This window comes from Odontesthes bonariensis, chromosome 11, assembly GCF_027942865.1.
Source record: "Odontesthes bonariensis isolate fOdoBon6 chromosome 11, fOdoBon6.hap1, whole genome shotgun sequence".
NCBI classification, from domain to species: Eukaryota; Metazoa; Chordata; class Actinopteri; order Atheriniformes; family Atherinopsidae; genus Odontesthes; species Odontesthes bonariensis.
In genome coordinates, this window is record NC_134516.1 from 27659913 (window position 1) to 27683140 (window position 23228).

The following is a 23228-nucleotide window of genomic DNA, read 5'->3' on the forward strand; positions in this document are numbered from 1 at the left end:
TTCTACGCAGAACGCTGTGTTCTGTGCGCTCCACCTCTCGGGGTTACCCCACTTATCAAAGCATTTGTTTATTCCAAAACTTTGGGTCACACCATAAAAATACTGATTTCCCCAAACAAAGCGACCCGTATAGCATGCGGAGCCACTTGTTCTCCCCTCTTTTTATCTATGCCAAACCCCAATATTGAACAGAAACCACTCGACATCTGCTGGCGCAGTCAAATTTCTTCGAGCGGCGAACCCCAACCCACAGTCGCATGAAAATTAAAAAAATCTGACCCTTAGTATCCATCCATCCATCCATCCATCATCTTCCGCTGGTCCGGGGATCGGGTCGCGGGGGCAGCAGCTTGAGCAAAGAGACCCAGACGTCCCTGTCCCCGGCCACTTCCTCCAGCTCTTCTGGGGGGACCCCGAGGCGTTCCCAGGCCAGCTGAGAGACATAGTCTCTCCAACGTGTCCTGGGTCTTCCCCGGGGCCTCCTCCCAGTGGGACGGGCCCGGAACACCTCACCGGGGAGGCGTCCAGGAGGCATTCTCACTAGATGCCCGAGCCACCTCATCTGACTCCTCTCGATGCGGAGGAGCAGCGGTTCTACTCCGAGCCTCTCCCGGATGACCGAGCTTCTCACCCTATCTCTAAGGGAGAGCCCAGCCACCCTGCGGAGGAAACTCATTTCGGCCGCTTGTATTCGCGATCTCGTTCTTTCGGTCACTACCCACAGCTCGTGACCATAGGTGAGGGTAGGAACATAGATTGACCGGTAAATCGAGAGCTTCGCCTTCTGGCTCAGCTCCTTCTTCACCACGACGGGCCGGTGCAGAGCCCGCATCACTGCAGACGCCGCACCGATCCGTCTATCAATTTCCTGCTCCATTCGACCCTCACTCGTGAACAAGACCCCGAGATACTTGAACTCCTCCACTTGGGGAAGGATCTCATTCCCGACCCGGAGAGGGCATTCCACCCTTTTCCTGTCGAAGACCATGGTCTCGGATTTGGAGGTGCTGATTCTCATCCCAGCCGCTTCACATTCGGCTGCGAACCGCTCCAGTGAGAGCTGAAGGTCACGGCCTGAGGACGCCAACAGAACCACATCGTCCGCAAAGAGCAGAGACCCGATTCTGAGATCGCCAAACCGGACCCCCTCAACGCCCTGGCTGCGCCTAGAAATTCTGTCCATAAAAATTAGGAACAGAATCGGTGACAAAGGGCAGCCCTGACGGAGTCCAACCCTCACAGGAAACATGTCCGACTTACTGCCGGCAATGCGGACCAAACTCTGACACCGGTCATACAGGGACCGAACAGCCCATATCAAGGAGTCCGGCACTCCATACTCCCGGAGCACCCCCCACAAGAGCCCCCGAGGGACACGGTCGAACGCCTTCTCCAAGTCCACAAAACACATGTAGACCGGTTGGGCGAACTCCCATGCACCCTCCAGGACCCTGCGGAGGGTATAGAGCTGGTCCACTGTTCCACGGCCGGGACGAAAACCACACTGGACCTCCTGAATCCGAGATTCGACTATCCGTCGGATCCTCCTCTCCAGTACCCCCGAATAGACCTTACCAGGGAGGCTGAGGAGTGTGATCCCCCTATAGTTGGAACACACCCTCCGGTCCCCCTTTTTAAAGAGGGGGACCACCACCCCAATCTGCCAGTCCAGAGGCACTGCCCCCGATGTCCACGCGATTCTGCAGAGGCGTGTCAACCAAGACAGCCCCACAACATCCAGAGCCTTGAGGAACTCAGGACGGACCTCATCCACCCCTGGGGCCTTGCCACCGAGGAGTTTTTTGACCACCTCGGCGACCTCAGCCCCAGAGATGGGAGGTCCCACATCCGAGCCCCCCAACTCTGCTTCCTCATCGGAAGGCGTGTCGGTAGGATTGAGAAGGCCCTCAAAGTATTCCCCCCACCGACTCACGACGTCCCTTGTAGAAGTCAGCAGAGCCCCGCCCTCACCATACACGGTGTTGACGGTGCACCGCTTCCCCCCCCTGAGCCGCCGGATGGCGGACCAGAATCTCCTCGAGGCCGTCCGGAAGTCGTTCTCCATGGCCTCCCCGAACTCTTCCCAAGCCCGAGTTTTTGCCTCAGCAACCGCCGAGGCTGCGTTCCGCTTGGCCTGTCGGTACCCATCAGCTGCTTCCAGAGTCCCACTGGCCAAAAAGGCCCGATAGGACTCCTTCTTCAGCTTGACGGCCTCCCTCACCACTGGTGTCCACCAGCGGGTTCGGGGATTGCCGCCACGACAGGCACCAACCACCTTACGGCCACAGCTCCGGTCGGCCGCCTCAACAATGGAGGCACGGAACATGTCCCATTCGGGCTCAATGTCCCCCACCTCCCTCGGGACATGGTTGAAGCTCTGCCGGAGGTGGGAGTTGAAACTCCTCCTTACAGGGGATTCCGCCAGCCGTTCCCAACAGACCCTCACAATACGTTTGGGCCTGCCAGGTCTGACCGGCTTCCTCCCCCACCAGCGGAGCCAACTCACCACCAGGTGGTGATCAGTTGACAGCTCCGCCCCTCTCTTCACCCGAGTGTCCAGGACATACGGCCGCAAGTCTGACGATACAACCACAAAGTCGATCATCGAGCTGAGGCCTAGGGTGTCCTGGTGCCAGGTGCACATATGGACACCCTTATGCCTGAACATGGTGTTCGTTATGGACAGTCCGTGACGAGCACAGAAGTCCAACAACAAAACACCACTCTGATTCAGATCGGGGGGGCCGTTCCTCCCAATCACGCCCCTCCAGGTCTCACTGTCATTGCCCACGTGAGCATTGAAGTCTCCCAGCAGGACGAGGGAGTCTCCCGGAGGAGCACTCTCCAGTGCCTCCTCCAGGGACTCCAAAAAGGGTGGGTACTCTGAACTGCCGTTCGGTGCATAAGCACAAACAACAGTCAGGACCCGTCCCCCCACCCTAAGGCGGAGGGAGGCTACCCTCTCGTCTACCGGGGTGAACCCCAATGTACAGGCGCACAGCCGGGGGGCAATAAGTATGCCCACACCTGCTCTACGCCTCTCACCACGGGCAACTCCAGAGTGGAAGAGAGTCCAACCCCTCTCGAGGAGGCTGGTTCCGGAGCCCAAGCCATGTGTCGAGGTGAGTCCAACTATATCTAGCCGGAACCGCTCAGCCTCGCGCACCAGCTCAGGCTCCTTCCCCAGCAGAGAGGTGACGTTCCACGTCCCAAGAGCCAGCTTCAGTAGCCGAGGATCAGACCGCCAAGGTCCCCGCCTTCGGCTGCCGCCCAGCTCACACTGCACCCGACCCCCATGGCCCCTCCCACGGGTGGTGAGCCCGTGGGAAGGGGGACCCGTGCCGTTTCTTCGGGCTGTGCCCGACCGAGCCCCCCTTAGTATCCTTCAAGTATAAATTGACTCTTGTCAACCCGACTATATTTCGGTTTTACAGACTTCTTCGACCCCCGGAATTCTCAATCCCACGTTCTAACCCTCGTCAGAGGAGAGACTTTCCCGTTCGGAATTCTAATTAGTTGACCCATTCAAGATGGGCTTTTATAAACTACTTCGTATCACTTAAAAACAGTGCACGGACAAAAAACTTTTTGAAGACAAGCTCCACAACTGGGATATTCATTTATAAAATGAATTTAACTTGTCTTAATTTCCGAATTCACTTGACAGGACACTTATATACTTTCCCTGTGTGTATGTGTTTTTATACTCAACGTGTCACCATTCAATGCAAACAGACAGACAGTACATTAACACTCGAATTATCATGACCAGAGGACAACTTAATTCAGACAACTTCATTTAGGTTCATCAATATGCAGAAATTTTACATTTAGACATTAATTGGTGTTCTGCTCACCTTTTTTCTGGCGCCTGATTGTCTGAAAAAAGCTGTCCCTCCTATCACCTCGAGGCGTCCTCCCTCGGACGGGGGTCGGTCGCACAGAACGGTGGTCCTTTAGCCTTCAAACCTCGTGTCACGGCACCATTTTGTTAGATTCGGTTCTTTTAGTAGGAGGCTTAAGAACGCACAGAAGTAATTCAAGTGAAAATGAAGTGTTTATTGGTAGTCACACATCAAAGCATATCAGCGCTGGGCTCAGTGGAACAGAGCTCCCGCAGGAAGTCTGTCAGACTGGCCCTGATTTCCGGTTATCATCTGTACTTATTGCATAGGTTGGACTCACAATCGACCGAGTATGATTGGACATGAGTAGGTTCAACATGCTTCGTCATATTCTCTGGATCAGCCCAAAACAATGTGTGTGTGTGAATCTGCCCTTGCTTTCCCAGGCTTTCCTAATTGTTTTGTCTTTCTACTCCTGGATCACTTTAGGTCATATGGAAAAGTACTGAGCCCTATTTCATTCATAATGTCTAAAAACAAAGCCAATTTTAACAGTTAACTTACAAGCGCGTGGTATTCTTGCATTCACCACAGGCAGAGGAATAGAAAGAGGTCCTCAGGGATATCACAGACCATATTTTTTCCTGATTTAAAGGCAGGGTAGGGGATCTTTTTCTGGAACATTTTTTTTACATATTGCTTGAAATACTCTTCACACCCTCATTGCAACCAATTAATTAAATGTTTTGACCCAAATATGAAAAGTTTTAGTGGCCTCTAGAACGTACAATCTAGGAAAAACAGTATCCAATCATTGTGAACGGACCGTTCACAATGATTGGATACTGATGCCGTCTATCAAACTGCAATCTGCTCCTCCCTCCCCCTCCCCCTCCCTCCCCCTCCTTCCCCCTGTGCGCGTACCCTGCTCCGTGAACGAAGCTTGGCAGGAAGCTAAACTAGAGCCAGCTTGGCTAGCACCTAGCATTATTAAACATATAAGTTAGCATAAACTAAATACTAAATACGGCAACGATCGATGCTTGCTGTCAGAACAGCGCTCGTGCACCTTCGTGCTCGTGCGCGTTCATGTACTCTAGAGGCGTGCCTTCGGGGGGAAAGTGAAGAAAAGGGTTGGGACTTTTTACCCGGTGTATTTTCAAAATGCAGCTTCGCTGGACTCAAAATCCAGGATCTCCAACCCTACCTTTATGTCTGTTGTGTTGGAATCAGACGTGTGAATGGATTTCAGTCCAAACGTCATGGCTGCACTGAGGGAAAAGGCAGCTAAGCAGGCTAATGGTACTTTGAATTGAACCGTTTAACACGAGAAAACTGAACTGATCTGTTTGTTGCTTCTACAACTGCTCAGTTACTCACACAATCAGGTACTGAGCAGATTTCCCAAATAGTCAGGTTCACTGTGTACTTTTGTGGGAAATTTTGGGGGATTTGTTGACCTATACATTTTTGGAATCTGCAGATCTTGGGGATTCCAAAAACCAATGTTGCCACTTGAACAGACACCTGTATGGCGGCCATTTTGGAATTTCAAAATGGGCGCCATAAAATACAGAATTTCAGCTACCTTGGACTCTAAACAACCTAAAAACTCAATTTTACATGCCAAACCTATTTTTTCTTGGTCAAGGAATCCAATGGTGACTTCAAAATTATGCTCAGAATCGTGCTGTGGCGCCCCCAAGGGGTAGGAAAGAAAATCGCTACCCTTCTTATTGCCCCCTCAAGTAACATACATCACTGATTCTTGAGTTGGGACAAAGCATGTCCCACATAGAAAAGTGAAATTCATATCAAAATTCAAGCAATTCATGAACCCCAACACAACACAACAGACATTTGAAAGAGTTTCACAGCTTGAAGTTGAGCCTCGTGCCCTTTTAGTGTTGGAACAGCCTTAACTTTCAGCTTCAGCCATGAGCATCATACAGCTGTCTGGGAAGTACAGGGAATAACTCCAAACCTTTTTCAGACTGCGTTAAAGATTTCTGGGTCTTTGGGGAAGATGATTAGGGTCAACTTTCCCTCGTAACCAAACACACATTTTCTTCAAAAATATCTGTGTAGCAAGAACATGAAAAGCATGAGAAAAGTTAACATCTGACCTTTAATGAAATGCAGAACAATGAAATACAGACGAGTGTAAAGCTAGACTTTACATCAAACTGAAATGATATTGCTTCTTCAGATGTTTACATAAATACTCTCAGCTGGTGCAAAGCTACTTTGTGGATCTTAACTTTAAACAAAACAAATATGTTCAGTATAACAGAATAAACATGTTTCTACTTTCAAACAGACTGCATTTTGTTCTGTCCATCAACTCACAATTGATGCCATGTTTGTCTTGAGCGTTGGGAGATCCGTCCCCAGTTAAAGCAATCCCAACAAATTATAAAGCACTTTCAATGGTTCTTCAAACATGTGCTCCCCACAGAACATTCAGAACTAAAGTCCTGACAAGAGAAGGTGGTAATCCACAAAGAAGATTTTTAATCTGAACAAAGGCAAGGCTTCTGATTGGTAGTTCCTGTTGCTTCTCCCAGGTGAATGTTTGCTTATCTGCCATAAAAAATATTGTTGATTTAAACCAATCATTTCTCTGCAGTGTGACTACGTTGGTGTCTCTTTAGACTACCTGATGTAGTGAAAGCTGCCCCGCACTGACCACAGATGAAAGGTTTCTCTCCTGTGTGACTACGTTGGTGTGTCTTTAGATTAGATAATTGAGTGAAACCTGCCCCACACTGACCACAGATGAAAAGTTTCTCTCCTGTGTGAATACGTTGGTGTGTCTTTAGATGAGATGATTGAGTGAAAGCTGCCCCACACTGACCACAGCTGTATGGCTTCTCTCCTGTGTGAATACGTTGGTGTGTCTTTAGATCAAATAATTTAGTGAAAGCTGCCCCACACTGACCACAGCTGTATGGCTTCTCTGCTGAGTGAATACGTTGGTGTGTCTTTAGATTACCTAATACAGTGAAAGCTGCCCCACACTCACCACAGATGAAAGGTTTCTCTCCTGTGTGAATACGTTGGTGGGTCTTTAGACTACCTAATTGAGTGAAAGCTGCCCCACACTGACCACAGCTGTAAGGCTTCTCTCCTGAGTGAATACGTTGGTGTTTCTTTAGATCAGATGATTGAGTGAAAGCTGCCCCACACTGACCACAGCTGTAAGGCTTCTCTCCTGAGTGAATACGTTGGTGTTTCTTTAGACTACCTAATTCAATGAAAGCTGCCCCACACTGACCACAGATGAAAGGTTTCTCTCCTGTGTGAATACGTTGGTGTCTCTTTAGATTAGATAATTGAGTGAAAGCTGACCCACACTGCTCACAGCTGAAAGGCTTCTCTCCTGTGTGAATACGTTGGTGTGTCTTTAGATCAGATGATTGAGTGAAAGCTGCCCCACACTGACCACAGATGAAAGGTTTCTCTCCTGTGTGAATATGTTGGTGTCTCTTTAGATTAGATAATCCAGTGAAAGCTGACCCACACTGAACACAGCTGTAAGGCTTCTCTCCTGAGTGAATACGTTGGTGTTTCTTTAGACTACCTAATTCAATGAAAGCTGCCCCACACTGACCACAGATGAAAGGTTTCTCTCCTTTGTGAATACGTTGGTGTCTCTTTAGATTACCTAATACAGTGAAAGCTGCCCCACACTGCTCACAGCTGAAAGGCTTCTCTCCTGTGTGAATACGTTGGTGTGTCTTTAGATCAGATGATTGAGTGAAAGCTGACCCACACTGACCACAGCTGTATGGCTTCTCTCCTGAGTGAATACGTTGGTGTTTCTTTAGATCAGATAATCTAGTGAAAGCTGCCCCACACTGACCACAGCTGTAAGGCTTCTCTCCTGAGTGAATACGTTGGTGTTTCTTTAGACTACCTAATTCAATGAAAGCTGCCCCGCACTGACCACAGATGAAAGGTTTCTCTCCTGTGTGAATACGTTGGTGTCGCTTTAGATTAGATAATCCAGTGAAAGCTGCCCCACACTGCTCACAACTGAAAGGCTTCTCTCCTGTGTGAATACGTTGGTGTGTCTTTAGATCAGATGATTGAGTGAAAGCTGACCCACACTGACCACAGCTGTATGGCTTCTCTCCTGAGTGAATACGTTGGTGTTTCTTTAGATCAGATAATCTAGTGAAAGCTGCCCCACACTGACCACAGCTGTAAGGCTTCTCTCCTGAGTGAATACGTTGGTGTTTCTTTAGACTACCTAATTCAATGAAAGCTGCCCCGCACTGACCACAGATGAAAGGTTTCTCTCCTGTGTGAATACGTTGGTGTCTCTTTAGATTAGATAATCCAGTGAAAGCTGCCCCACACTGCTCACAACTGAAAGGCTTCTCTCCTGTGTGAATACGTTGGTGTGTCTTTAGATGAGATAATTGAGTGAAAGCTGCCCCACACTGGTCACAGCTGTATGGCTTCTCTCCAGTATGAAGCCTCTGATGATACCTCAGATTTGATCGTTTGATAACTTTCCCACAGTTCTTACAGCAGTGCCATCTGGATCCCTCTTGGGCTCTACGTTTCTGCAATGACAGAGAGGAAGAAGACTTGGATCCTTTTGAAGTTCACACAAAATATTTCTCTAAGCTAACCTATGCTAACCAACATATTCTAACTGGACCGACCGAGCCACACAGGTCTCAATATCTCAGATCAAACGTGAACGCTGAGGGTGCGTTTATAAGTGCCCTCAGCTATCAGCACTGTGCTCTGATGTGTTCTGCACACGTTAATATTTTTAAGCAGTAAACTCTGGATTTTTGCTCTTTCACTAATTATTTTTTTGTCATGATGAAACTCTGAAAAGGAACTTGAGCTACAATATTTCTAAATGATGGAAGGAACCAGAGTCTTGTCCAAGTTGTTCACTTAAACACCATGTAGAGGTTGGGCTGAAAAAGGTTGATGACCGCTGGTTTAAAGGAATAAAAGTAACAGCGGTGGTAATACATGACATTCTTTACACTAACCCTCTGTTCCAGCTTACAACTCAGAGGTCTGCAGCCATTCAGCTCAACAGCCATCAGGGAAACACAGTCCGTTTTAACTCAACCTTTGTTTCTCTTTGTTAAAACAACTCTACAAACCTGTCATCTAACCATTAAAGACCCAGAATATTACCATCACCAGGTTCAATTCATGTAACCCAGAGACTTTAAACACAAATAATGAAGATTAGCTCCTGAACCTATCAAATCTGCAGACTGAGAGCCAGAAAACGTCCCACCACAACCATCTGCCCACTGATTTTCTTACAGCAGATCATTCAGCCTGCAGCACATGTTGAGTCTGAGCACATCTGGATCTGCAGCTCAGAGAGAGGAGATGAAACCAGGAAACACTTTGCTGTTTTTAACCAGGAAAAACACAAACTGAGCAAATAGAACATTTATTAAGGGACTCTAATATTGATTTACTTGGAATATGTGAAAGTTGGTTGACACATTCATCATCATCTACAGCAGCTACCAGCATTCCAGGATATAATGTATTTAGAAAGGCTAGAGAAGCAGGGCGAGGTTGGGGAGTATTAATCTATGTCAGAGAGAAGTTTCAACATAAACTAATAAGGTGGCCTAAAGACGTTAACGCTGAGTGTTTTGGTCTAAATGCATCACTCTGCTCTGTAATGTATTTTACTGTGATTTGTGTGGATCCACCTCAGCAAAGGATGTGTTTTATGATCATCTTCAGACAATCTTAAATCACTGCAACTCGAAGAAGGAAATCATCCTACTCGCTGATTTTAATATCAACTGGGACATCAAGTCAGGAAAAAAATTAAACAGCTGATGGATGAGTACAATTTGACACAAATTATAAAAGGAGCGACAAGAATAACTGATACGTCAAATACAACAATTGATCCAATATTTACTAATAATCCTGAAAGAATCTCTAAGACTTTGATGAGGTGGCTCGGGCATCTGGTTAGGATGCCTCCTGGACGCCTCCCTGGTGAGGTGTTCCGGGCCCATCCCACTGGGAGTAGACCCCGGGGAAGACCCAGGACACGTTGGAGAGACTAGGTTTCTGGGAACGCTGGTTGAACAATGAAATTATAAAATGAATGAAAAATAGAGATAAAGTCTTAAGGATGACCTGTAAGGTGAAAGCAGATTCTATATTGAGGCCATAAATGGGGCAAATGGTGATTAAAAGCTAATATGGAACAATCTAAATGAGTAATCTCCCATCTTAGTGATCTACAGCTCCAGGTAAATGATTAGCTAACTGACAATCTGGAGATTACTGTGAGTTATCAATAGAATTTTCATTGGCTCAGTTGAGGAACTTGCGAAGCCCTTTAAATGCTCACATATTTCATCTCTAAAAAGCCCAGAGATTCATTTGGTCTTACTAGTGACATTTTAAAGGGGATAGAGAATCAAAATCGTCTTTTTCACATTTTTGGTGTTAGTTCTGAGTCTCCCCACTGTGGGGAGCACACACGAAGTGCTAGCAAGTGTCAGAACCTCTGTTTCAAGTACTCCCCTTTTTTGAATATCCCCCAGAATATCCCCCAATCCGTTTTTGTGAAAAAGTGATGTCACTTTTTCAGCAATCGCCCCCCCCACACTCAAATCCACAGCCACCCCGTTTTAGACACGCCCCTTCGGCGAGAAACAGGAACTGGTGTGCCTTCCAAGTCTGAGAAAGCGGACTACGATCGTTACATATTCTTCCCCCGGAAAGCAATGTTCGCCATCAATGGCTTTTATTTATTTTTAACAGCATCCCCAGGATACAACCGCCGACTTTTCCTTTGCGCTGCGCATTTCACGGAGTACAGTTTCACAAAGCTTCCACGATTCCGACAGGGACAGACAAACGACGCATTCTAAACCCAGCATAGTAACAGCTGTTTCAGAGAGCCTTCTAGGGAGGTTCTGAGCCATTACAGACCCAACCAATTTTTTTGGGCTACATATCACATCACAGAACAAGGATTAATGCCCCATCCAACCATTCTCTATCACCTTTAAAGACCAATAAACAGGCTCTTGCTGACCCAGTTGCACATCTTGTAAATCTATCCATAAAACAAGGAACGGTACCATCGACATGGAAGATTGCTCGGGTCACTTTAAGGCCGACAAAATCTATCGACCCATAAGTATTTTACCTAGAATTTCCAAAGTAGCGGAGACATGGGTTACCACAGAACTGACTGAACTCTGAAATAATGGCCATGCCACTCTTCATCCAATGCAGTTTGGATTTAGGAAATTCCATTCAGCACAGACAGCTGCCTGTTATTTCCTAGAAAACTGAGAGGGCTCTAGCTGCAGACCTGCACTGTGAGGACCAGGAAGCGAGTATTTTTGTTCCCCATTTGAAATGCGGAGACGACGAGGTGAGTAAAAGTCGAGTGACAACAACTTTTCGTCATATGAAGAAACAGAAACAGTCTTTATTCACTAAAACGTTACGTTGCACACTATATACTGTAAAGTTGTATTAATTTGAAAGAATCAGGTGTTTTACTTTTGGGTAGTCTTTAGCGTTGTGATCGTATCGATAGTGCTCACTTAAATGTGTCATTTTCCAAGACCAAGAAAACCTTAAATCATATAATTTTTTAATAATTTTGTTTTACTTATTACGACATTAAATGTCTCTTACAGATGCATATTTCAATATTACCCTCTGGCATAACACCGGCACTACGCCCAAAATCGAACGCTGCACGTCTTGTTGCAAGCTGTTTCACTGCCCTCTTTGCCTAACATTTAAACCAACAAAACTGGCTGCAGAGCCACTTAGAGGCACATATTATTATTATTATTTAAAGCTAAGCATAATGTATATGTCTGTGTGTTTGATGACCTTTCATGCTCTGACAAAAAAGCTGACACTTTTTTTTCCTCTGGACCAGTGCGGTGGTCCGAGCGGTGCATCACTGTGCATCAATTGTGGAGAAAAGTTCTTGTGCAATAAAACACTTACAAAAAATAAAATAAAAAGACATTTGAAAGTTTGTTCGAGTCTACTGTTTTCTCCTGTAACAGAGGTTATTGGCTATCTGGGTCATGTAACTAGGTATTCAGTAATTGATTTATTACACTTCACAATATTAATAGAATGTTATTAGATTATATAATATGATATTAGACTTGTAAATACACAGATATGCCTATATAAAAGAATTGAGAAAATCAATATGTAAATGCATCCAACAGTGCTGGGGGTTACATTTTCAACGATAAATAATGGTATAGAAGCAAAGAATAGGGTGGAGCACAGAAGCTTTATGCCAGGATACATTAAGGTGTATTTATAGAGATTTATTGTTTAAAATTAATTTGTAGTGCAAACTAAACTAACAGCTGTTGTTTTTGCAAATTAAATTAAATTAAAATATTGGAGTATAATAATGCATATTTTGAGTAGGCCAAAAATGTGTTAACATCTAGTCTCCATTGATTATCTGTAGAATAACCTATAGGTGGTCGTAACGTTTAAAAATGTAATGTTTAAAACGTTTAACAATACGAGCTTCCGGTACACTCGCTTTTATTTTGAAAGGCTTCGAATCAACCTCCGGTCCTCACAGTGCAGGTCCGCAGCCAGACTCTCTTGAGAAAACTTAAAGAGCTTGTTGGATCAGGGTGGCTTTGTAGCTGCTGTATTTCTTGATTTAAAGCGTGCTTTTGACACCATTAATCATGATGTGCTTATTGCTAAAATCAGCTCATTTCAACTTTTCAAATAGTGCCCTCTGCTGGATGAAATCATACCTGTCGCACAGGAAACAGGCAGTTCAAATTGGTGATTCGTCATCTTCATACCTCACTTCTTTTGCTGGAGTACCACAGGGCTCAATATTGGGTCCTGTTTTATTCAGCCTAAATGTCCATAACTTACCAAATGTCTGTAGAAATATAAAGATGCAACCATATGGTGACGACATTGTATTATACTGTTATGCCAATTCAATTCAAGAAGCTGCTGCCATTCTCTCAGGAGCCAGTGTCCCATTAGCTCCAAAACAGTTGTTTACATTTGAATGAAAAAATAAACAGTCGGTGAACTCTCGAGGGAAGGGTGAAGTCTCGAGGGAAGTGAACTCTCGCGGTGATGCTGTGAACTCTCGCGAGCCCAGTGCGGAATCAAACATGGCGTCCTCCATCTAGCTCTAGAAACAGCGCTAATATCCACAGCAAACGCCAGATAACAAGACCGAAAACTTGAAAATATAGATCTGAAAACTCTACGTGGACGGCCCAACATATCGTCCACCCTGGAAGAGACAATCGAGTCACTTCAGGATTTTGTGGAGGAAAGCTTCCAACGCGTCGTCATGGGGAAGCCATCGCAGGCGACCAAACGCAGCTGCGAAGCCGAGTCCCCGACAGCTGCCGCCTCGCCACAGAAGAAGTTTGTGGCCATCCTAGACTCTATAAACGAGCGACTGGTGAGCTGTCATGCCAGGCTTGCTCTGGTGGAGATCCTCCACAAGAAATTCCAGTCCCTGCGTGAATCCCTGGAGTTTAGCCAGACTCAGCTAACCCTGTTAACCAAAGAAAACAAAACATTGAAAGACTCGGTAAAGCAACTCTCCGTGGGGATGACAAGCCTCAACAAGGAGAATAAACAAATAAAGGAGTCCCTTCTCAACATTCAGGCCCATAGCATGAGAGGCAACCTGGTTTTTGCCGGGCTTTCGGAACGTGAGGAGGACAACCCGGAGACCACCATCAAAAGCTTCCTTCACAAACAGCTGAAGCTCCCGAAAGATGCCGTGGACACGATCACCTTCCACCGGATTCATCGCCTCGGAGTGAGGAGACCGGACCACCAGCGACCCAGTCGCCAAATTCGAACACTTCAAGCAGAAGGAACTGGTGAAGAGCCGAGGACGAGAGCTACGCGGAACGGACTTTAGCGTCAACGACCAGTTCCCGAAGGAGATCCTGGATCGTCGCAGACGTTTGTTCCCGCTGAGGAAGAAGTTCATTGAGGAAAACTCCCGAGCTGTCATCGCCGTCGATAAACTATATGTGAACGGTCAACTCTTCAGAGACCCAAACATCACCCCCTGGCTTTATTAAGCATACTACTTTCTCTGCCGATATAATATCTGGTCAGGTAACCACACTGAACAGTAAACACGAACACTTACGCATACTGGCTTGAAATAAAACTTAGGACTATGCATATATAGGTAATACTAGTATACATAATACACACAGCCGCACAAAGGTAGGTCACTGCTTTATGGCTGTGAACATTTCACCACTCATCACCTCCATATCCTTCTTCGTTGTTGTTGTTGTTGTTGTTGCTGCTTCTGTTGTTGTTGTTGTGGTTTTTGCTCTTGTGGTTGTGGTTGTGGCGTCTATTTGGGTTTGTTTTGGGCTTTTTTTCTATCTCACACTTCTACTCTTTGGCACTGTTTTTCTCTTCTTTCTCTCTTCCCCAACCTGCTGAGTTTCCACCTCAGTATGTCATATTAATGTTTACATGCACGGCACAGAAGGAGATATGAGTAGCACACGTAATCAAACACCACGCTTACACAGCACAATCAGTCGCCTGCAAGCATAAATGCACACGCATGCAAGGGATGCTCTTAACAAGCATCCAGGACTCACTGCGTTAGTCTGAGCATGTCCACGCTAAGGTTTATTTCATGGAATGTGCATGGAGCTGGGTCCAGGGAGAAGAGACTAAAAATCTCCAATAGATTGAAGGATCTACAGGCAGACATTGTTTTACTACAGGAGATTCATTTATCAAAGACTGCAGCTGATGTTCTCACCACAGCACAGTTTCCTCATATGTACTCAGCCTGTTACAACTCTAGACAAAGAGGTGTAGCCATTCTGATAAGTAGAAGAGTAAATTTCACGGTAAACAACACAGTTATTGATCCAGAAGGCAGATTTAAAATTGTTAACTTATTGATCCAAAATATGAGGTTATGCATTGTTAATACATATGGCCCAAATGTTGATGACCCCTCATTTTTTCACTCCTTTTTCACTTCGCTCTCTGATCATTCAGATAACACACTCATCATAGGAAAGGACTTTAACATGGTATCTGACTCAGGAGTGACAGGTGCAGTACTACAGGAAGTCAGCGGAACTAGCAGTCCACAAATGTTGTTAAACAATATATGAATGATTTTGTCTTTGTGATGCTTGGCGCTCCCACCACCCCACTCTCAGAGAGTACACCTTCTTCTCAGCAGTACACCACTCATATTCAAGAATAGATTATTTCTTAGTTAGCAGTTCTTTGATGAGTAATATTTCAGACATAAAAATCACCCCATCACCATCAGTGATCACGCTCCAGTTTCTATCACACTGCAGAATAACAGAGTTACACCACCAGTTAGAAATTGGAGATTTAATACATCATTACTTAAAGACCCTGATTTTATTGATTATTTCAAAAGGGAATGGTCTATATATCTGGAGAATAATGACCTGCCAGGAATGTCAGCTTGTGTTCTCTGGGAAGCGGGAAAAGCAGTTATGAGAGGCAAAATAATCTCTTTTTCATCAAATAAGAAAAAGAGGGAAAGTTCAAGAATATCAAATTTAGAACTCAGGATTAAATCATTAGAAGTATTCTACAGTGCCTCCAAAGAGGAACACATACTGAATGAATTAAGGAAAGCTAAACTTGAACTAAATTAAATTATTAGCCGCTTTCGGACAGACAGTTCTAAGAAAGTAGTTATCAGAACTACCCTCCTCGAATTTCGTTCTGATAACTGTCCTTCCCCAGCGGAACTGTTTCAGTCTGCATTCGCACATGAGTCGTGACCTGATAGGGACTGATGCGCCGCGCGCAGCCCTCTGCTTCAGTGACGTGTTAGCCGTTAGCCGTTTAGCGCTACATTCAAACACAAAACAAAAACGGCAAAAGTAAGGAGAGTAGAAAAAACACCACCAAGAACCTAATATGGAGAGCGGGGAGGCCACTGTGTTTATTGTCTGCATGATGGTGATATTAATCATGGACAATCACATCAGGCGTCTAATATCGAGGCTGGAAGAGCTCACAGAGAGAGTCAGGAGATACTTTTTTATTTCATGAAGGAAGAAAGGAGAGCAGAGCGCTGCAGACAAATGAGACCAGTGTAAGTTTAACTTATTAAACACCCGCCGGTTGTGTCTGTGTCATATGAGTGTCTGTGTCATTTCAGCCGTGATAGCATGACATGGGGCGTAGCTACCAACCACCACACACCTCCCTTAGATTAGTTCTATAGAACTATGAAAAGACCCGACCTCGGAGAAGGAGCTAAATAGTTATAGGAACTAAGGGAGAAAGCCCCGAGTTCCTGTATGTCAGAACACGGGAGAAAACGGCCCCGCGGATTAAAAGGTTATTAGAACTGCCAAAGGTTCCTACAGTCCGAAAGCGGCTATTGATAAACAAACGGTTCCTGATACAAAGACTTCGCTTGGAGAATTTTGAGCATGGCAATAAATCTGGAAGGTTCCTAGCAAATCAATTAAAGATTAACAAAGAGAAAACAACAATCTCTTCGGTTAGGGATTCAGAAGGAAATATTACCCATGACCCTGATGTAATCAACAATGCTTTTAGGGACTTCTATAAAGCCTTATATTCATCACAAAATGATCCAGCAGACAGAAACATAGATCAGTTTCTTAGTAACATCAACCTCCCAAAATTACAACTCGAACAGGCCACGGCTCTGGATTCACCCCTCTCAACAGGAGAACTCCATGAACCCCTTCACCATATGCCTAGTAACAAAGCCCCAGGACCAGATGGTTTTCCAGCTGAGTTCTACAAAGAATTTTGGACTGTTTTGGAACCTACGTTTCACAAAATGGTTTTATAAGTCAAGGAGAATGGCAGATTATCCCCTAATATGAACTCTGCTAACATTATCCTTCTACAGAAACCAGGAAAAGACCCTGTACTTCCATCCAGCTACCGCCCAATATCACTAATAAATGCAGACCTCAAAATAATCTGCAAAGCTCTCGCCAAAAGAATAGAAAAAATAACTCCCCTTATAATACATCCTGACCAGACAGGTTTTATAAAGGGTAGACACTCATCCACTAACACACGCAGACTAATTAATCTCATAGATTATTCTCCCCTCAAAAACTTGGAAACCACAATTGTCTCTCTAGATGCTGAAAAAGCATTTGATAAAGTTAACTGGAAATTTTTATTTGCAGCATTATACAAATTCGGGTTTGGGTTGTACTTCATTAACTGGATAAGGATATTATACAGCTCCCCAAATGCATGTGTCAGGACAAATGATCAAATTTTTCCAAGCTTCAGTTTGCAGAGAGGTACCAGACAGGGTTGCCCACTTTCACCCTCACTTTTTGCAATCGTCATCGAACCTTTAGCAGCTGCTATCAGACAAGATGGAAATATTAAAGGCATCCATCCCAAAAATATTGAACATAAAATAAGTCTTTATGTTGATGATGTATTACTTTTCCTTCAGAACTCAGAGACATCTCTCACTCACACGATCACACTCATAAATACATTCTCAGCACTTTCTGACTACTCTATCAACTGGTCTAAGACCACCGTTCTGCCCATTGACTGTAGTTTCAAGAATATACCTGCTATCACTTTACAATCAGGAAATATTAGATACTTAGGCATAAACATTTCCTCCAGGCTGTCAGAGCTAACAAAGCTAAATTATGTTCAACTATTAAAGACAGTAGAGGATGATCTCACTCGTTGGAAGTCATTACCCATATCACTTATGGGGAGATTAAAATTATGATATTACCAAAAGTTAACTATTTGTTTTCAATGATCCCCATAAAACCATCCGCTACTTGGTTTAAGTCACTAGATTCATGCTTCTCCAAATTTTTGTTGAAAAACAAACCACCACGTATTAGTTTAAAAACTCTACAGAAGACCAAGGACAGTGGTGGATTAGATTTACCTAATTTTCAGCACTATTTCTTAGCCAATAGGTTACAATATATATATCAAAATGTTTTAAATCTAGCCCACTAGATGAACCATGGATAAATATAGAACAAGCTTTATGTGATAATATGGAAATCTCAGACCTGCCACTTTTTAGTCCAAATGTAAAACATCACAAATGCTTCAAAAGCATTAAAGGGATAGTTCGGGATATTTGACATGAATCTGTATGGCATCACCATAACCAGTGTCGCGCATTCAAACTGACTTACCCCCGACAGTGTCCTGTGAGCCGAGTTCTTGTCCAGTGTTGGTCAAGGCGAAAGTAGTCCGGCTTGTTTGCTGGGGTCAAGAAATTAGCGCGTTTTTCTTCCCAAAACAGTACGTGTGCTAAAGAGTGATTTATTTCATCACAAAAACCGAAGCCGGCAAAAGTCACTCCTTGTTATCACTTGGGCCCTATACTGTCTCTCCTTGTGTATCAGTGCGCACGTCATTCTGACCGAGGGCTGTGCGAACGAGTTCACTTTGTTTACTGCTCGGGAAGATGTCTGACTACGAGAGCGACGAGGAACATATTGACTTCCGTTCAGAGCCAAGGGGGTATCTTTCTGAACCCGTTTATACTGAGGAGGAAGTTCGCCAAATGGACTTAGATCGGGCAGAAAGAGAGAGGGTGGACAGAGAAGTGATGGAAACAGAAGCTGGAGCCACTGCTGGAGCTGCGATACCCAGGGTGGCCGACAAATCCTGGTGCACTTGTTTGAAGTGCGAAGTAATGCAGACAGAGGTGGAATGTTACTGCTGCCACGAGTGGGATTTAGTTATGCCCCAGATACAAAACCTTTCCATAGATGAGGATGTCGGCGGGACAGCTGCTGCCTGCATCACAAATAACGGTGACTTCCCTGCACTCCTGAATGCAGGCGTCTTGAGAACTTTTTTCCATGTTCCCAAGATCAACTGGAAGAGGCGCCCCAGACCAGCTGGACCCGATGGCCAGTTGTCTGCAGAGTAAGTGTTGAGCACTGCCAAAGAACAGAAAGACTCGTGTGCACAGCTCGCGGTCAGAATGACGTGCGCACTGATACACAATAAGAGACAGTATAGGGCCCATGTGATAACGAGGAGTGACTTTTGCCGGCTTCGGTTTTTGTGAGGAAATAAATCACTCTTTAGCACACGTACTGTTTTGGGAAGAAAAACGCGCTAATTTCTTGACCCCAGCAAACAAGCCGGACTACTTTCGCCTTGACCAACACTGGACAAGAACTCGGCTCACAGGACACTGTCGGGGGTAAGTCAGTTTGAATGCACGACACTGGTTATGGTGATGCCATACAGATTCATGTCAAATATCCCGAACTATCCCTTTAACATCAGAACCTCTCTGACAGCCTGGTGGGAATTTCTTAAAATTACAAAGTCCTCACTTCTCCCGTGTAAACTTACACCCATCTGGAACAATCCTGACATTCTGCAAAACAAAAAAATGCTAAACTTTACTCTATGGAACAAAGGAATGAAACATCTGGAACATGTTGTCCAAAATGGAAATTTTATTTCATTCGATGCGCTCATATCACAACATGGGATAGGCAGCTAGGCTAGAATACCAACAACTTAAATCTATAATAACTAAGAAATATATCCTCCAACAACCAGACTTACAACTCCCCATTAGGGTAGCAGAATTTTTAAGCTTCTGCACACCAAAACTGCTATCAAAAAATATATAAACTACTGTCTAAGATGGATGATACAATTTCTTTACCATCCTCAAAATGGGAGGCAGATCTATCCCTCAGTTCTAATTCTAACCATAACTTCTGGCCACAAATATGTTTGAACACCTTCAGAATGACTCGAAATCCTAATTTGCAGCTCATACAATACAAAATCCTTCACAGAACACATTATACAGGACAAAGTATGTTCAGGATAGGTCTAACACACTCAAATATCTGCTCACATTGCACAGATAACACACCTGATAATTATGCACACGCTTTATGGTTTTGTGCGCCTGTCCAGAAGTTTTGGCTTGAGGTCTGTGAGGACCTAGCCTGACTACGTCATACTCACGATTCTAGTCAGAATGTGAGTCTGATACCGCTCAATAGAGATTTGGGTATGGGGCGTGTTTCAACCGAACCAGGAGAAAAAAATGCCTCTTCGCTCAATTGGATAGACCTACAACCAATCAGAGCAACGTAGTATGTGACGTAGATTAAGCGACACACACTTGTTGTAGGAAGGACGGCAAAAACATCTTTTGTATCGATAAAAGCCTTTATCGCGTTCCTCTGGTCGTCTTTCAAAATGAATGCAATGTGGAGATCCTGTAGAACAGACTCGATGGCAGAATCTACACACCCTAGCTCTCCAGCGGCAGCCGTGTTCAGCTCTTTAGTGACGTAGTCGATAATGTCCCTGTTGATCATCTGTCCATCATCGTATAAAGCCCGCCCTGGCAATCTGATTGGTCCGACCAATTCTTGGTCGGGCATAATGATTTCCCAACTGAGCAGAGCCAGACCGAACTTCCCGACCAAAACTTTTATGGGCGGGGCTAAGTTCGGCTGGCACCCAGGCTAGTGAGGACCTATCAACATGGCTAAAGTGTAGTATTCCTGCTGCCCCACACTGTGCATACTGGGTGACTTGGACAATACCAACATGGAAATTAACTCCGCACACATGGTCCTAACAATGCTATGTATCACAAAGAAAACTATTCTCATGAACTGGAAAGCAAAGAGGAATCTGTGTATTAACCAGTTTAGAAATTTTCTTTTAGATTATATTAGCATGGAAACAATGTCTGCCTCCTCAAAAGATCAACTGGCTGAATTTCGCCGCCGATTAGCTTTATCAAAATTAAAATGGCCGCATGGTTTCAAAAGGATCTCGTGTGCCAAATAGGGCTGCCACGATTAGTCGACGTTGTCAAAAAAAAAAAAAAAAAAAAAAAATCGATAATAGAAATTCCATTGTCGACTATTGTCGCCAGACGTGTTTTTCCAACAGAGTGAGGCATCTCACTTAATTACAATCTCTGCCGAGAGTCACACATGCACTCATATGCGTCTCTGTCGAGCGGTAACGTACACAGAAATGGCGGCGTCCAACACATTAGCTACGCGTGCCAAAACTTCTAAAGTTTGGGAGCATTTTAGCCTGGATACGGCGAATAAAAAGATAACTTGCAAGGTTTGCAAAGCAGACCTTACGTATCACGGCAGCACCTCGGTGATGCACGAACATTTAAAGAGAAAGCACGTAGGGCAGTTAAACGAAACGGAGTATGACTCGCCTCGGTAAGTTTCAAGTAACATTCAAGCCAATACGTTTAGTTTTTTATGTACATTTCATACGCGTTTTTTTGCTTTAAAAGAGAGCTTTAACGTTATGCCTGACTGTGCCTGACACGCATATTTTAAATTAAATGCATGCAGTCCGAAGAAGAGAGCCACCATGGACTGTTGACTGTTGAGAATTGTAAAGTTATTTTGCAACAGACTGTGCAGTTGACCACTGAATGTACTTCACAAAATGCACTTCATATTTGTTTTATTTACTGTTTTACTGCTGCTAATGTGCCTGTCCTTGGTTTACAGGAAAAAATGTTTACTTGATTGTAATTGGGGGTCCTAGCAGCGAAGCTGCAGTAACCCATTGAGTTAGTAGCTTTTCCTATTATTATTAATCCGTTTCTGCTGCAATTGAAGTCTATGGCAGCCCCATGAATGCTATGGTAAAAAGTTGTGAAATTTGGCACACGTAATCAGCTAAGTGCCAAAGCCAATATCAAGAATTTTCATGCCCCTAAGATCTTACTCTCTAGCGCCACCAACACACCAAAGTTCAAAGTGCATTCAGCCTAATAACATTGGACTACTTGGTCCAAATTTCACAAATGAGGCATCGTTAGAATCCTTGGATCATGACGAGCCCAACGCACCCTATGACGTCAATTTGCGTATGCCTTGATTTTCCGCCATTTTGAATTTTATCAAAAAGCTTAAAAAAGCATTTCAGGTCACAGAGATTGTCCAATCTTCACGGGACTTGGCACATAGAATCTTCAGACCAAGCCACACATAAATTATTATGTGGATTTTTTTATTTCACTTCTGTGTAACCGCGGCAGCCAATCAAACTCCATGCTGACGAGCAAATGGGACATTTGGCCGTATCTCTGCGATGCATTGATGTATCGATGCCAAACTTGGTGCATGGACTCACGACGCATTCCTGAGCAGCCCAAGCCTTCCCTATTGTGCCATTCTGCTAGGACCCCCACATTGCTGCTTGCAGATATATTTAATTATTTATTTTTTATAAAACACATTTGTCCGTCCTTAAAAAATGGACAAAGGTTTATTTATTTATGCATTTATGTCTATACTGACCGAGCACTGTGCCTAATTGGTTTCAGATAGGACATTTTTATTTACTTTTTGTATGGATCAGCAGCAAAGTTAAATAAAATATGCATTTTTCATTGAAGTACCATCTTTCTTGTATTCATTATCATTTGCCACATAATTAAAGCAACTTCATGCTAAATTTAAGAAAAAATTAATAATTATCCGATTAGTCGACTAATCGTTGCAATAGTTGACTATTAAAATAGTTGTTAGTTGCAGCCCTAGTGCCAAACCCTCCATTTAAATAGCATGAACTTCTTCTTTGCTTTTTCAAGAGTCTGTTTACCCTAAGTGCTCCCCTGCTGGGCCCCCAGCTGCTATTGCATCTTCTAATCCAAATCCACTGGCTGGATTTTACTGCCTTATCTGACACTTCTTTCACTATTTTCCTCACACTCTGTCCACTTTAGGGCTGTCGCGGTGAGGGAATTCCCACCGCGGTGATTCATAGCCGCTCAACAGCGCGGTATGCGGTGATATCGTATTTTTGTTCATTAGGCTACTTTTCACGACATGCAATGTTAGATGAAAAATCGAGCGCATAATCCGTCTTTTTTTCCCAGCGATTCTGACATTTCACTTTGCTTTGCCTGTCATTTACTCGCTCACAGACCAATATAGCGGAGATCAAGCAGCGCACGCCCCAGTTCTGTTGCCAGTGCCACATGGCAAATATCAACATTGTTGCAGACCTGCGCACGTTTCGTTTAGTAATGACGGAGAAAAACGAAGCAGATCAGTGCAGCTGTTGAGCTCACGTGTCCGGGATACAGTTTTTTTTAAACAGACTGCCGCCGACCAACCAACCCAAGCTGAACTTTAACTGTTTCCGCGAACAGACAATTCACAAACTACTCTGAGAATACGTTTCACCTACACAGTTTTGTTGAAATGATCAGGTATTTTCCAACAGCAAATGTGCACACCAAGCTGTGGTTCTGTGGAAGCTAGTTTTTTGTTGATATTAGACGGTCGCATTTACAAC

General features: G+C 44.4%; 1 protein-coding gene across 1 annotated transcript in view; it reads right to left on the reverse strand.

Annotated features, from left to right (window-relative positions):
* Positions 1-6057: 6057 nt before the first annotated feature.
* LOC142391228 (uncharacterized) overlaps positions 6058-23228 on the reverse strand; it is a 153455-nt gene continuing 136284 nt past the window's right edge. The window contains exons 5-6 of the mRNA XM_075477003.1: positions 7513-8364; positions 6058-7092 (exon numbers count right to left, since the gene is read on the reverse strand). Coding sequence (XP_075333118.1) covers positions 6461-7092; positions 7513-8364 — 1484 coding nt within the window. The 3' untranslated portion in view covers positions 6058-6460. The remainder of the gene's footprint in view (positions 7093-7512; positions 8365-23228) is intronic.